The sequence below is a fragment of the Lepidochelys kempii genome, chromosome 2, assembly GCF_965140265.1.
Source record: "Lepidochelys kempii isolate rLepKem1 chromosome 2, rLepKem1.hap2, whole genome shotgun sequence".
Classification (NCBI taxonomy): domain Eukaryota; kingdom Metazoa; phylum Chordata; order Testudines; family Cheloniidae; genus Lepidochelys; species Lepidochelys kempii.
Window position 1 is genome coordinate 49,930,445 of NC_133257.1, and position 12,592 is coordinate 49,943,036.

General features: G+C 40.4%; 1 protein-coding gene across 27 annotated transcripts in view; it reads right to left on the minus strand.

Moving 5' to 3' along the window:
* Positions 1 to 12,592, minus strand: part of RALYL (RALY RNA binding protein like) — a 612,319-nt gene that overhangs the window by 42,251 nt on the left and 557,476 nt on the right. For all 27 annotated transcript variants that reach the window (XM_073330706.1, XM_073330686.1, XM_073330701.1 and 24 more), the window contains one exon: positions 2,013 to 2,126. In XM_073330706.1, coding sequence (XP_073186807.1) covers positions 2,013 to 2,126 — 114 coding nt within the window. The remainder of the gene's footprint in view (positions 1 to 2,012; positions 2,127 to 12,592) is intronic.

Here is a 12,592-nt window from a genome sequence, read left to right on the forward strand (position 1 = left end):
TTACACAGAGCTCTTTATCAGGTCTGGAAAATGAACTCAGAATGTCACAGCTAAATACAAGGTGGAAGAGATTGTTTAGCATAAGTAGTTAACTTATATTTCAAGGTACCATTCAAGGTGAAGTCGTATGTTAACACCTCTCCAGTCATGGAGTGTGGGATGGGGATGGGGAATGTTCTAGAGAGAGTTTCATGGATGTGTGGTGGTTGTTGACTCCATGCACGGTATCATCCAACAATTACAATCCATACTAGATGGAGACAACATCCTGAAAGAAATCTTTCCTGAACCCCCTCTTCTGGCCTTCAACTAATCCCTCAACCTCTCCAAGCTCATCATCAGAAGCAAGCTCCCCACAAACCAGGACATACCAACTCAAAGCGGCACCAGACACTGCCAGAACAACAGATGCAAAACCTGTAGACATATCTCCACTGTTACAATGATCAACATCCCCATGACACACCTTTCAAGATAAAGATCCATGATTTCTACACATGTGAGGTACCTCATCCAGGGCATTAAATGCCCCAATTATAAGTATGTAGGTGAAATGAGACAATCACTATGCTCTTGAATGAAGTCACAGAGAAAAATGATAAAAAAGACAAAAACCATATCACCTCTGACAAAATGATGACTCTATATCTGACCTCTCAGTCCTCATTCTCAAAGGAAACCCGTGCAACACCTTCAAAAGACGACCCTGGGAGCATAAATTCATAACTTTGCTAGATACTAAAAATCCTGGACTGAATAGAGACACTGGATTTATGGCTCATTAAAACAGTATATAACCCACTTAAGACCCCCCTCTCCAAACTTCCTCCCATCCCCTTATTCCTATATGACTGAAGAGGGGTTAACCAGCCATTTCACTTGAATGTTTCCTGGAAATATGTGTTATTTACTTATGCTAAATAATCTTTTCTACTTTGTATTTAACACCATGACACTCTGAGTACATTCCCAGAACTGAAGAAGAGCTTTGAAAGCTTGTCTCTCTCACCCAAAGAAGTAGGTCCAATAAAAGATATTACCTCACCCACCCTGTCGCTCTACTATCCTGGGACCAACATGGCTACAGCACCACTGCATACTTTAAATTTTAATGTAAACCATAATTAATACATGTTGTGCACACTTCTCCTATAAAGATATATCAAGCTCTATATTTACTATCTGTCATAGATTTGAAAAAGAGATTTGAAAAAGAACCTGATTTTTATGGGCCAAATTATGGATCTACACCAGCTAAGGAACTAACCCTATATGTAGGGTTGTTTGTGATTGATTATAACTAGCTTCTAATTAATAAAGACTGTGATGTACACACAATACACAGCTGGTTGGTGTGACGTGTAAGGAATTAGCTAAGAAAGTACCATTGGCGTTGATAGGAATTATGTGGCTAATTTTCAGTGCAGCATCATGAAAATATGACTAACTTTCTAATGACATTTCATTACTGCACTAACAGTGTAATACATAGATCATTAAACTGCAATCTTTTGTAAATCTAAAGGCTTGTCTCAAACTGGGGGTAAGCTGATTCAGAACTAGAACATTCCCTGCTTTACACTGGTGCAGCAGGTCTATATTGAGGATTTGCATGGCGTAACTACCTCAGTGTAGCTATATTGAGGCAATATTTTCTAATATAGACAATAGGTAAATTACTTTTACATGTTCAAGAATGTATTTGTCACTCTAAAAATTCTTTTCTATAATGCATCTTTGGTTCCTGAAGAGCTAGTTGGAAAACCGTTTTTTTTTTGCGCTACTGTACTACAGAACACATTCTTGAAATTATTTTGGTGAAAGATATTAAAATCTTATTCCATCAGTCCAAATTGTGGTTTAATTTACCTTCATTCTGACTCTACATTATGTAGCAAAATGTCTGTAAAGCTTTTATTTTCTCTGTGTTTTGTCAGTTTGAGTGATAACTATGCCCTGGTTTAATTAATCTCTTAATGAGCTGTCTGTGGCTAAAAATCATTTTCACCTACCTGCTTCAGCCTTCTGCTGTTTTTCAATCTTCTCCAGTCTCCCTAGCAAGGAGTCAATTTTTGTTTTGATTTGGGTTAATTCCTTCTTGATTGTTTGCAACTCATCTGATTTTACTGAGGAAGGAAAACAAAAAAGGCAGAAAACATGAAAGATACAACAATTTCACCCCAAAGACGCATCTGAATATATTCTGTCCCATTCCCTGGTAAACATAGCTCAAAGTATGCTTCCTAATATCACTACACTCTGATTTCTTTCAGTTCTTTTGGTGAATGAGTGTTTAAAACCAATTTTGTCAGTTACAAATGTGGAATCCTAGTAGAATGCATGGTACTAAATCTTGAGTGACGGCAGATCATGTAGGGGGTGTAACTCAGTAATAAATGTTTGCGACAAAACAGTTAAGGCTAGATCAGATTCAGTCTTGGCAAATGCAAGTCATATTCAGTGACAATAAACCTATGATGTGATGTAGATTCAAATGCAGGGAATGATTCAAACATGACAGGCAATTTACAATTTAGTAATGGTATTTTGCAGTGCAATTTTCTAATAATAAATAATAATAAAGAGTCCCTCCACTGCAGTAGGTATTTTTCAACAAGACTAAATAGTAACAAATGCTGGAGCAGCCAAGGACATAATGTTTTGTCCCAGTCAACGGCTTTATCGCAAAAGGTGGTGTTGAGTATTATTGCTTGTTAAAACTTTCAGTTCATAGTAACTTCTTGTACTTTTCCCCACTGCAGATAAAATATAAGAATACTATTTTTGTGATCATGTCTAGGGACTGGCAAGTCAATTCTAATAAATTAAGACTCAAGTGACGTTCCAAAGTGTTTGCAGTAATTTATTTTTCATTTATGTGCACCCTTGCATGCCCTGCTTCCAGCTGGGCTTGTAAGAAGAAGTACTGATCTAACAGGAAGGACTGTTCATGGAGGTATTCTGGCTTCATCAGAAACAGGAAGTATTGGAGACCTCATAAACAAATCTATTCCCATGGAATTTCTAGCCCAGTTTCGTAGACTGAGGAGAAGCTCCAAACTATGGGTTCAGTTGTCTGCCTCCTGTCGGAAGAAATTATATGGGATCTCTACAAAGGTCTCATTCTTCCATGCCACCATTAGATCTCTGGTGACCTATCCCCACCTTTGCCACATAGCTCCAAAGGAGTCATATTGTTAAGGCTTCTGAAGGCAAAAGGGGGTCCTTATCCCAAAGAGTGAGGGGGTGGTAGTTCAGAGCAGTTCTAGTTGTAATATTGTTATAATTGGGCTGTATTACCCTTCCACCCTTAACTCCATGGGACTGGAGGGAATATGATGTGCATCTGTCTGACCCTGCCACAGATAGATTCTGGACCACTGGAAAGCTTATTGTGGGTCTGGGTACTGGGTACTTATCTGATCTAAACTTCTGAGCCTTCTGAGCTTTGTTCAGTTAAATCCCGATAACAAGGATAGAATATAGCATATTACTATTATTATAGAGGCTTCAGCAGCCTCTGTGGCCTTGTTTTAATCTAGGGGTTTTCAGGCCATGCTATTCAGCCAGCTGAAAATACAGCAGTTACCCCAAAAGTGGTCCTTCCTATTACTCTGCAGCATTTTTCACAGGGCTTAAAACATTCCCCCCCCCGCAAAAAGGGTCATGGGTTTACCCAATACCCAAATGTTGTAACAAAATGTTAAGGTTCTGACAACTTGTATGAGCAAATGCTATTGCTTCCCTTGAGGGAGAAGGGGTATGTTTCTATTAATAGTGGATTGAAGAAGCAGTAGGTATTCCAAGCTGATACGGTGTGAATTTTCCCAACAGGGAATGCTGTGTGTCTGCCGCAGCCAGCTGGAGATGGACCTAACATGGCCAAGCAGCAGTTTTGAAGTGCTTCCTGATTGGGAAGTGGCAGGCTTGACAAACCTAAGAATGAAAAAGTCGGAATAGACATCAGAAGAAACCCTTGATATGTAGTTCCAACCTAAAAAAGACGCACCTAATCTGTCCCCATTGTGCAGTGGGGAGGTTGGTGCAGGATGACAGGGCATGCACGTTGTGCCACCACTCAACCCATGCCACAGAACTCAGCTCCACAGGGGCTCCCTGTGTACTGCCAGGTTTGGGAGGAAGAATGTGGTGGGAGGCGGGCCCGGACAACTCTGTGAATCTAGCAGTAAAACTCTGAAGTTGCAATAGCAGCCATGGATGAGCCCTACTGCTACTTGTTGCCTGCAGTGGGAGAACTCCTTCCCCTCAGCCTTACAGGACTCCCTGGTGCCAAACCCATTTTCTCAAACTTTACCTGAGGCAATGGAGCTGAATCTAAATGTTCCATTACCACAGCACTCATTTCAGGTCAATATTAAACAAAAAAGGACAAGATAATAGAAAAAGACAAAGGCCACATTTTTCAAATGCGCAACAAAAGCAACCTTTGCCATACAACCACTCGTGGGTGTGTGTGTAGGGGAAAAGGGAGACAGGTGTTTGATTTGCATGGACTTCTGATTTGCAGGGATTTGTGCAGGCCTTTGATTCTCTGACCCTGGTGATTAAATTCTGCTCTCAGTTACATTTCACTAGTGTCTACCTGGAATAATTCCCTAGAAGCTGATGGAATTACAGTGTTATAAAAACTGGTGTGAGAGAAGAACAGGCCTAGTGTTCATATATAGAAGAAAATGTAACGCATTAAAGCATTACAATTAAGATTTGTGTGTTACAGCGGACATAGACGGCTAGCTCCTACTTTTTTTAAACTCTCGAATAAAAGTCCCATCTTTCTGATTTTTTTCTAATAAGGACTCATCCAAGCAAAAAAGTTTTTTACAGACATAAGATACTGCAGTTACAATTACATATTTTCAAACATATTTATCTGCTTTCAAATACGAGGATAAAAAATAATGGAATAGCTTATTTGGTTTTTATATTAGTTTGTGCTTGTGCAAAACACTATTAAAACAATTCCTTTCCTCTGCAATGAGGAAAAGTTCTTTGCCGGTATTTATTTTTCCTCATAAAAATGTGGAGGTATAAGTGACAGCCTGCACTCGGCTCAAAACAGAGGATTAAGGTGGATGTCAATTACATATTTAGAAATGGAAGTGATATTGTTGAATTGCCCAATATTTGGAAAACATTGCCTACCATAACTACAAATTGATTCGCCTCCAAACTATGATTCAGATTTCTTTGTATAGAAATATGTCATATTTTTATATAACCCCCCTCCAGGTTAGTATAAAACATTTTATCTAATTACAGTACTTTAGACTTCAGTGCAAAAATGGGTTAGCTGATGAAGCCAAACGTAAACTATATAGTCCAAATGAATTCACCCATTTAAAGGTATAGCTTGATATAAGAGGTCTCTTCTTAAATACCTACTATCCATTCATAAATGCAGTAGAGAGAAATCGGTTTAGTATTTTCTGCCTGTTTGGCATTTTAGAAAAAAGAAATACCATACTTGAAAAGCTTCTGAATCTATTTTTCCATCAGAAAAAAAAGTTTGCCATTTAGCCAATAGAACAATTTCCATCTGCTTCTTCATACTGTTAACATACATGTAACACTACCAGTTATGTGGTCCATTTTATGAGCACCTTCTTGCTAATATGGAACAATTTTAAATCAAAAGGCTAGAAAAAGAAAAGAGAAAAATATGGTCAATTAAATTTAGGTCAAATATATTCAGAAAAGGATGCAAATTCACCAAGCTTATTTTGTGTTGGAAGACCAATCTGGGAGCTCAGACTTCTAATACTTGCTAGAGAAGAATTCACTGCAGTTATAATGGCTGTTTCCATTATTTTTGCACGTACAGTGACTAATGGGCAAGGCTGCCCCTTGTGGGGAGTATAGGAATTTGTGTTTATGACAATTACTTCATTTATTTATAATGTTACTACTGCATTCCATGAGTCCACAATAAGATTCTCTATAGGGTTCACTGTATTCAGAACCAGCCCCAAACCAGACCTAATCCAAACCTCTGAATTCCAGAGAGGGGTTCTTTGAAGCCTTGATGTAAAGCCATGCCGACAGTTATTGGTATGGACCTGTGTGATGCGGCGTATAAGCCACACATTGGAACTGAAAGGGTTAAGGAGCAGTTCTGGGTGAAGGTGACTCCAAACCCCGGCACCTGAAGAGCCTGCTCTAGCTGGAGGAGGAGCTTCAAAAGGAGCCAGACAGGTCAGAAGGGGACAGGCAGAGAAGGAGGACAGGCCTATCCTGACAGTACCTGCACAGGAGAACTGCAGAAGCCTTCACTGTCAGGAAGAGGGTACCAGCTGAAGGCTCAGTCATTTTCTTTTGCTTTCTTATGTTGGCCTTTGAGACTTTGTTGGGAGGGAAGTGGTAGGAAGTGTCCCAGGGAAGCAGCCTTGAGCCTTTCCAGGGTGCTTGATACTGTTGCCTCTCACAGGGCCTTGATTGGGAGAGCATAGGCTCCTCTACCACCCACTGACGGTACATTAACCACCCTTCCACAATGCCCCCTCAGGAGTAAGGAGATGGTTGAGACCCTGAAAGCCCTGAGGCGAGGACAAGCTACATACAGGGATCAGGAGATGAACTTAAGGCTCTCATTGTTGGGAGGATGTGGGACTCTAAATGTTTTTTTGATCTCTGTTACCCTGGAAGAGGACATTCTGAATTGGTGACCTGGCTGGAAGGCTGAGTCACTGCCTACCAAGATGCAAGCCATCACAGTGTTGGAGTGGTTGCTGACAAGAGGCACTGGAGTCAAGGGAAAGTAGAAGCCCAGTGGCTTAACTGCTAGATTATACTACCGGTAAGCCCAGCCCCTGAAAGAGCCTATTTTTTGGTTCCAGTTCTAGTATGGATGAAATCTTGCAGGAATTGTTTTTCTGGTGAGATTTCTGCCCAATATGGTAAAAGTCAATTAGGGCAGCTGATTTCATGAGATTTCTGCTAGTACGTGATGAACCCTCACAAGAACAGCCAACATGATTTTGACATAATTGATTCTGCACCTTAGCCCTGACTTGACTTTGAATTAAAAAAAAAAAATCAAGCAAAAAAATGATGTTGCTCACTGGTAAAGAGACTTGCCACTTAAATAATAATAAAATAAATATATATTACAATTAGAAATAATAACTAATTAATTCAAGAAGTGTGGATTAAATGACAAGAACTAATAGCAATAAAGCAATTCATTGCTTTATCCTACATGTCAATCAACACAATTTTTCTGTACAGTGGAAAAGAAGCAACAGAAAAACACATTCTCTGCTTTCAAACTTGAAGCCCCTGAGGGAACTGCCTGGATATTTTCCTGATAAACACCTTACAATAAGCTGATTACATTTCTGTCCAAGTCAACAAAATAATGTCTCCACCTTTATGGATGTGCTGGTTGGACCTGTAAAAAAAGGGAAGTAATTCTAAGGGGAAATCAAGTGTCAAAGTCTATATACTGTAGACCTGTCTCTTTTTTAAAAACTTTTGATTTCCCCTGTTTATTTTCATGTGTGCTGCACACAAAAAGAATATTTTTCTGTAATTTATTCAAGCATGTGAAAGATTTTGCAACTGTAATTCATATGCAACCGTGAGAGAGTTTGAAAATCTAATGCAGGGTTGCAAAAATGTGGCCTTAGTACTTTTAATAAAGCAGCCTACTGGTCTCTTCAAGATTAAGAGCCCAATCCAAAGCTCATTAAAATCACTAGGAGCCCTTTTACTGACTTTTGTGGGAGTTGGATCATGGCCTAATACACAAGTATAGACCTCTGAAGGCCACTTGAATCAAGATAGAATCATAGAATCATAGAATATCAGGGTTGGAAGGGACCCCTGAAGGTAATCTAGTCCAACCCCCTGCTCGAAGCAGGACCAATTCCCAGTTAAATCATCCCAGCCAGGGCTTTGTCAAGCCTGACCTTAAAAACCTCTAAGGAAGGAGATTCTACCACCTCCCTAGGTAACGCATTCCAGTGTTTCACCACCCTCTTAGTGAAAAAGCTTTTCCTAATATCCAATCTAAACCTCCCCCACTGCAACTTGAGACCATTACTCCTCGTTCTGTCATCTGCTACCATTGAGAACAGTCTAGAGCCATCCTCTTTGGAACCCCCTTTCAGGTAGTTGAAAGCAGCTATCAAATCCCCCCTCATTCTTCTCTTCTGCAGACTAAACAATCCCAGCTCCCTCAGCCTCTTCTCATAAGTCATGTGTTCCAGACCCCTAATCATTTTTGTTGCCCTTCGCTGGACTCTCTCCAATTTATCCACATCCTTCTTGTAGTGTGGGGCCCAAAACTGGACACAGTACTCCAGATGAGGCCTCACCAATGTCGAATAGAGGGGAACGATCACGTCCCTCGATCTGCTCGCTATGCCCCTACTTATACATCCCAAAATGCCATTGGCCTTCTTGGCAACAAGGGCACACTGTTGACTCATATCCAGCTTCTCATCCACTGTCACCCCTAGGTCCTTTTCCGCAGAACTGCTGCCTAGCCATTCGGTCCCTAGTCTGTAGCGGTGCATTGGATTCTTCCGTCCTAAGTGCAGGACCCTGCACTTATCCTTATTGAACCTCATCAGATTTCTTTTGGCCCAATCCTCCAATTTGTCTAGGTCCTTCTGTATCCTATCCCTCCCCTCCAGCGTATCTACCACTCCTACCAGTTTAGTATCATCCGCAAATTTGCTGAGAGTGCAATCCACACCATCCTCCAGATCATTTATGAAGATATTGAACAAAACCGGCCCCAGGACCGACCCTTGGGGCACTCCACTTGATACCGGCTGCCAACTAGACATGGAGCCATTGATCACTACCCGTTGAGCCCGACAATTTAGCCAGCTTTCTACCCACCTTATAGTGCATTCATCCAGCCCATACTTCCTTAACTTGCTGACAAGAATACTGTGGGAGACCGTGTCAAAAGCTTTGCTAAAGTCAAGATACAATACATCCACTGCTTTCCCTTCATCCACAGAACCAGTAATCTCATCATAAAAGGCAATTAGATTAGTCAGGCATGACCTTCCCTTGGTGAATCCATGCTGGCTGTTCCTGATCACTTTCCTCTCATGCAAGTGTTTCAGGATTGATTCTTTGAGGACCTGCTCCATGATTTTTCCAGGGACTGAGGTGAGGCTGACTGGCCTGTAGTTCCCTGGATCCTTCTTCTTCCCTTTTTTAAAGATTGGCACTACATTAGAGCACAGCATGCTGGGATCTAGAGTCCTTGAGCTGCACCTCCGTATTAAAAATATAGGGGTGCTGCAATTTGCTTCATTTTATACACGTGGCATGGACCTCGGGCTCATAGCAAGTTGCCAATGTGGCCCATAATTGGACAAAGTTTAGGTGCCCTGATCTATAGTGGGAGCTATTAAAATCTTGATTTTTGCCACAATGCACTATTTCCTGGAATGGAATTTCTTGGAATAGGGAATACGGCAATGTTGTGGTGTAGAAAAAAACCCTCAACTAAAATAATTTATCCTTCTGAGGCAAAGAAAATCCAAGAAGCCAATTCATATTAGACTATCAGTGCAGACAAGTAAGAAATTGCATGCTCCTATACTAACTTCTCATAATGTACACTATAGCAATGAAAAATGAGGGCAATACTAGAGGAGATCTGCTCTATCTGCATTTTGATTCCTTACAGAATATCCTTTGGTTGGGTTGAGTGAAGGATGACCCAACACTTTCACAAATCTTGGGAGACAGGCCAGTCCTTGCCTACAGACAGCCCTCCAACCTGAAGCAAATACTCACCAGCAACCACATACCACACAACAGAACCACTAACCCAGGAACCTATCCTTGCAACAAAGCCCGTTGCCAACTGTGCCCACATATCTATTCAGGGGACACCATCACAGGGCCTAATAACATCAGGCACACTATCAGAGGCTCGTTCACCTGCACATCCACCAATGTGATATATGCCATCATGTGCCAGCAATGCCCCTCTGCCATGTACATTGGTCAAAGTGGACAGTCTCTACGTAAAAGAATAAATGGACACAAATCAGATGTCAAGAATTATAACATACATAAACCAGTCGGAGAACACTTTAATCTCTCTGGTCACGCGATTACAGACATGAAAGTTGCTATATTACAACAAAAAAACTTCAAATCCAGACTCCAGCGAGAAACTGTTGAATTGGAATTCATTTGCAAATTGGATAGAATTAATTTAGGCTTGAATAGAGACTGGGAGTGGCTAAGTCATTATGCAAGGTAACCTATTTCCCCTTGTTTTTTCCTACCCCCCCCCAGACATTCTTGTTAAACCCTGGATTTGTGCTGGAAATGGCCCAACTTGATTATCGTACACATTGTAAGGAGAGTGATCACTTTAGATAAGCTATTACCAGCAGGAGTGTGGGGTGGGAGGAGGTATTTTTTCATGCTTTGTGTGTATATAAAAAGATCTTCTACACTTTCCACAGTATGCATCCGATGAAGTGAGCTGTAGCTCACAAAAGCTTATGCTCAAATAAATTGGTTAGTCTCTAAGGTGCCACAAGTACTCCTTTTCTTTTTGCATATTTGAAGACTTATCAGATCCCCCCTCAGTCTTCTTTTCTCAAGATTAAACATTCCCAGTTTTTTTACTTTCCTCACAGATCAGGTTTTCTAAACCTTTTTTTTTCATTTTTGTTGCTCTCCTCAGGACTCACTCCAGTTTGTCCACATCTTTTTCTCCAGTTTTCATTCAGAACTAAACACAGTACACCAGCAGAGGCCTCACCAGTGCCGAGTAGAGTGGGACAATTTCCTCCCACGTCTTACATACAACACTCCTGTTAATATACCCCAGAATGATATTAGCCTTTTTTGCAGCTGCATCACTTGTTGACTCAAATTCAATTTGTGATCCATGATAACCTCCAAACCCTTTCCAGCAGTACTATCACCTAGCCATTTATTCCCTATTTTGTAGTTGTGCATGTGATTTTTCCCTTCTTAAGTGAAATACTTTGCATTTGTTGTTACTGAATTTCATTTTGTTGACGTCAGACCAATTCTCCAATTTGTCAAGGTTTTTTCGAATTCTTATCCTGTTTTCTAAAGTGTTGCAATTTCTCCCGGATTGGGGTCATCTGGAAATTTTACAAGCATCCTCCCCACTCCATTATCCAAATCATTAATGAAAATATTGAATAGTACCACACCCAGAACTCTCCTCTGTGGGACCCCACTAGATATATTCTCCCAGTTTGACAGCGAACCATTGGTAACTACCTTTTCAGTATGGTCTTTCAACCAGCTGTGCACCCACCTTATAGTAATTTCATAACAGACCACAATTTGCTTATGAGAGTGTCATGTGGGACTGTGTCAAAAGCCTTACTAAAATCAAGATGAATCACATCCACTGCTTCCCCACATCCTCTAGGCCAGTAATCCTGTCAAAGAAGGAAACGAGTTTGGTTTGGCATGATTTGTTCTTCACAAATCCATGTTAGCTGTTCCTTATAACCTTATTATCCTCCAGGTGCTTACAAATTGATTGTTTAATAATTTGTTCCAGTATCTTTCCAGGTATCAAAGTTAGGCTGACTGGTCTATAATTCCCCTTGTCCTCTATGTTTCCCCTTTTAAAATATCAGTACTATCTTTTTCCTTCTCCATTCTTCTGGGACCTCCCCTGACCTCCATGAGTTTTTAAAGATAATTGTTAATGGTTCCAAGATTGCTTCAGCATCTTCCTTAAGTACCCTAACATGAATTTTATCAGGCCTTGCCAACTTGAATACATCTAACTTATCTAAGTTCTTTAACCTGTTCTTTCCCTACTTTGGCTTGCATTCTTTCCCCCTTGTTTTTAATATTAACTAGGTTGAGTATCTGGTCACCATTAAACTTTTAAGTGAAGACTGAAACAAAATGGGCATCACACACCTCAGCTTTCTTGGTATCATTAGTTATTAGCTCTCCTTCCCCACTAAGTGGAGGACCTACATGTTTCTTCATCTTTCTCTTGCTTCTGATGTATTTAAAGAATCTCTTCTTATTGCCTTTTATGTCCCTTGCTAGGTGTATCTCATTTTGTGCCTTAGCCTCTCTGGTTTTGTCCCTACATGAAGCTAGAAGCTATTCTTCTATACTCCTCCTTAGCCATTTGTCCATATTCCCACTTCTTGTAGGATTTCTTTTTGATTTTCAGGTAATTAAACCTGATGGAGTCATATTGGTGTCTTACTGTTCTTCCTATGTTTCTTTCGCCTTAGGATACTTTGCAGTTGTGCCTTTAATATTGTCCTTGAGAAACTGCTAATGCTCCTGAACTCCTTTTCCCCATAGATTTTCTTCCATGGGACCTTACTTACCAGTTCTCTAAAATTGTGAAAGTCTGTTTTGTTATAGTTCATTGTGACTATTCTGCTCACTCCTCCTTTTCTTTAGAATAATGAAATATATCATTTCAAGATCACTTTAACCCAAATTGCCTTCTACCTTCAGATTCACTACCAATTCCTCCCTGTTGTTCAGATTCAAATCTAAAATGGCTGTCCATCTGGTGACTTCTTCAACTTTCTGGAAGAAACTGATGTCCCCAGTACATTCCAAA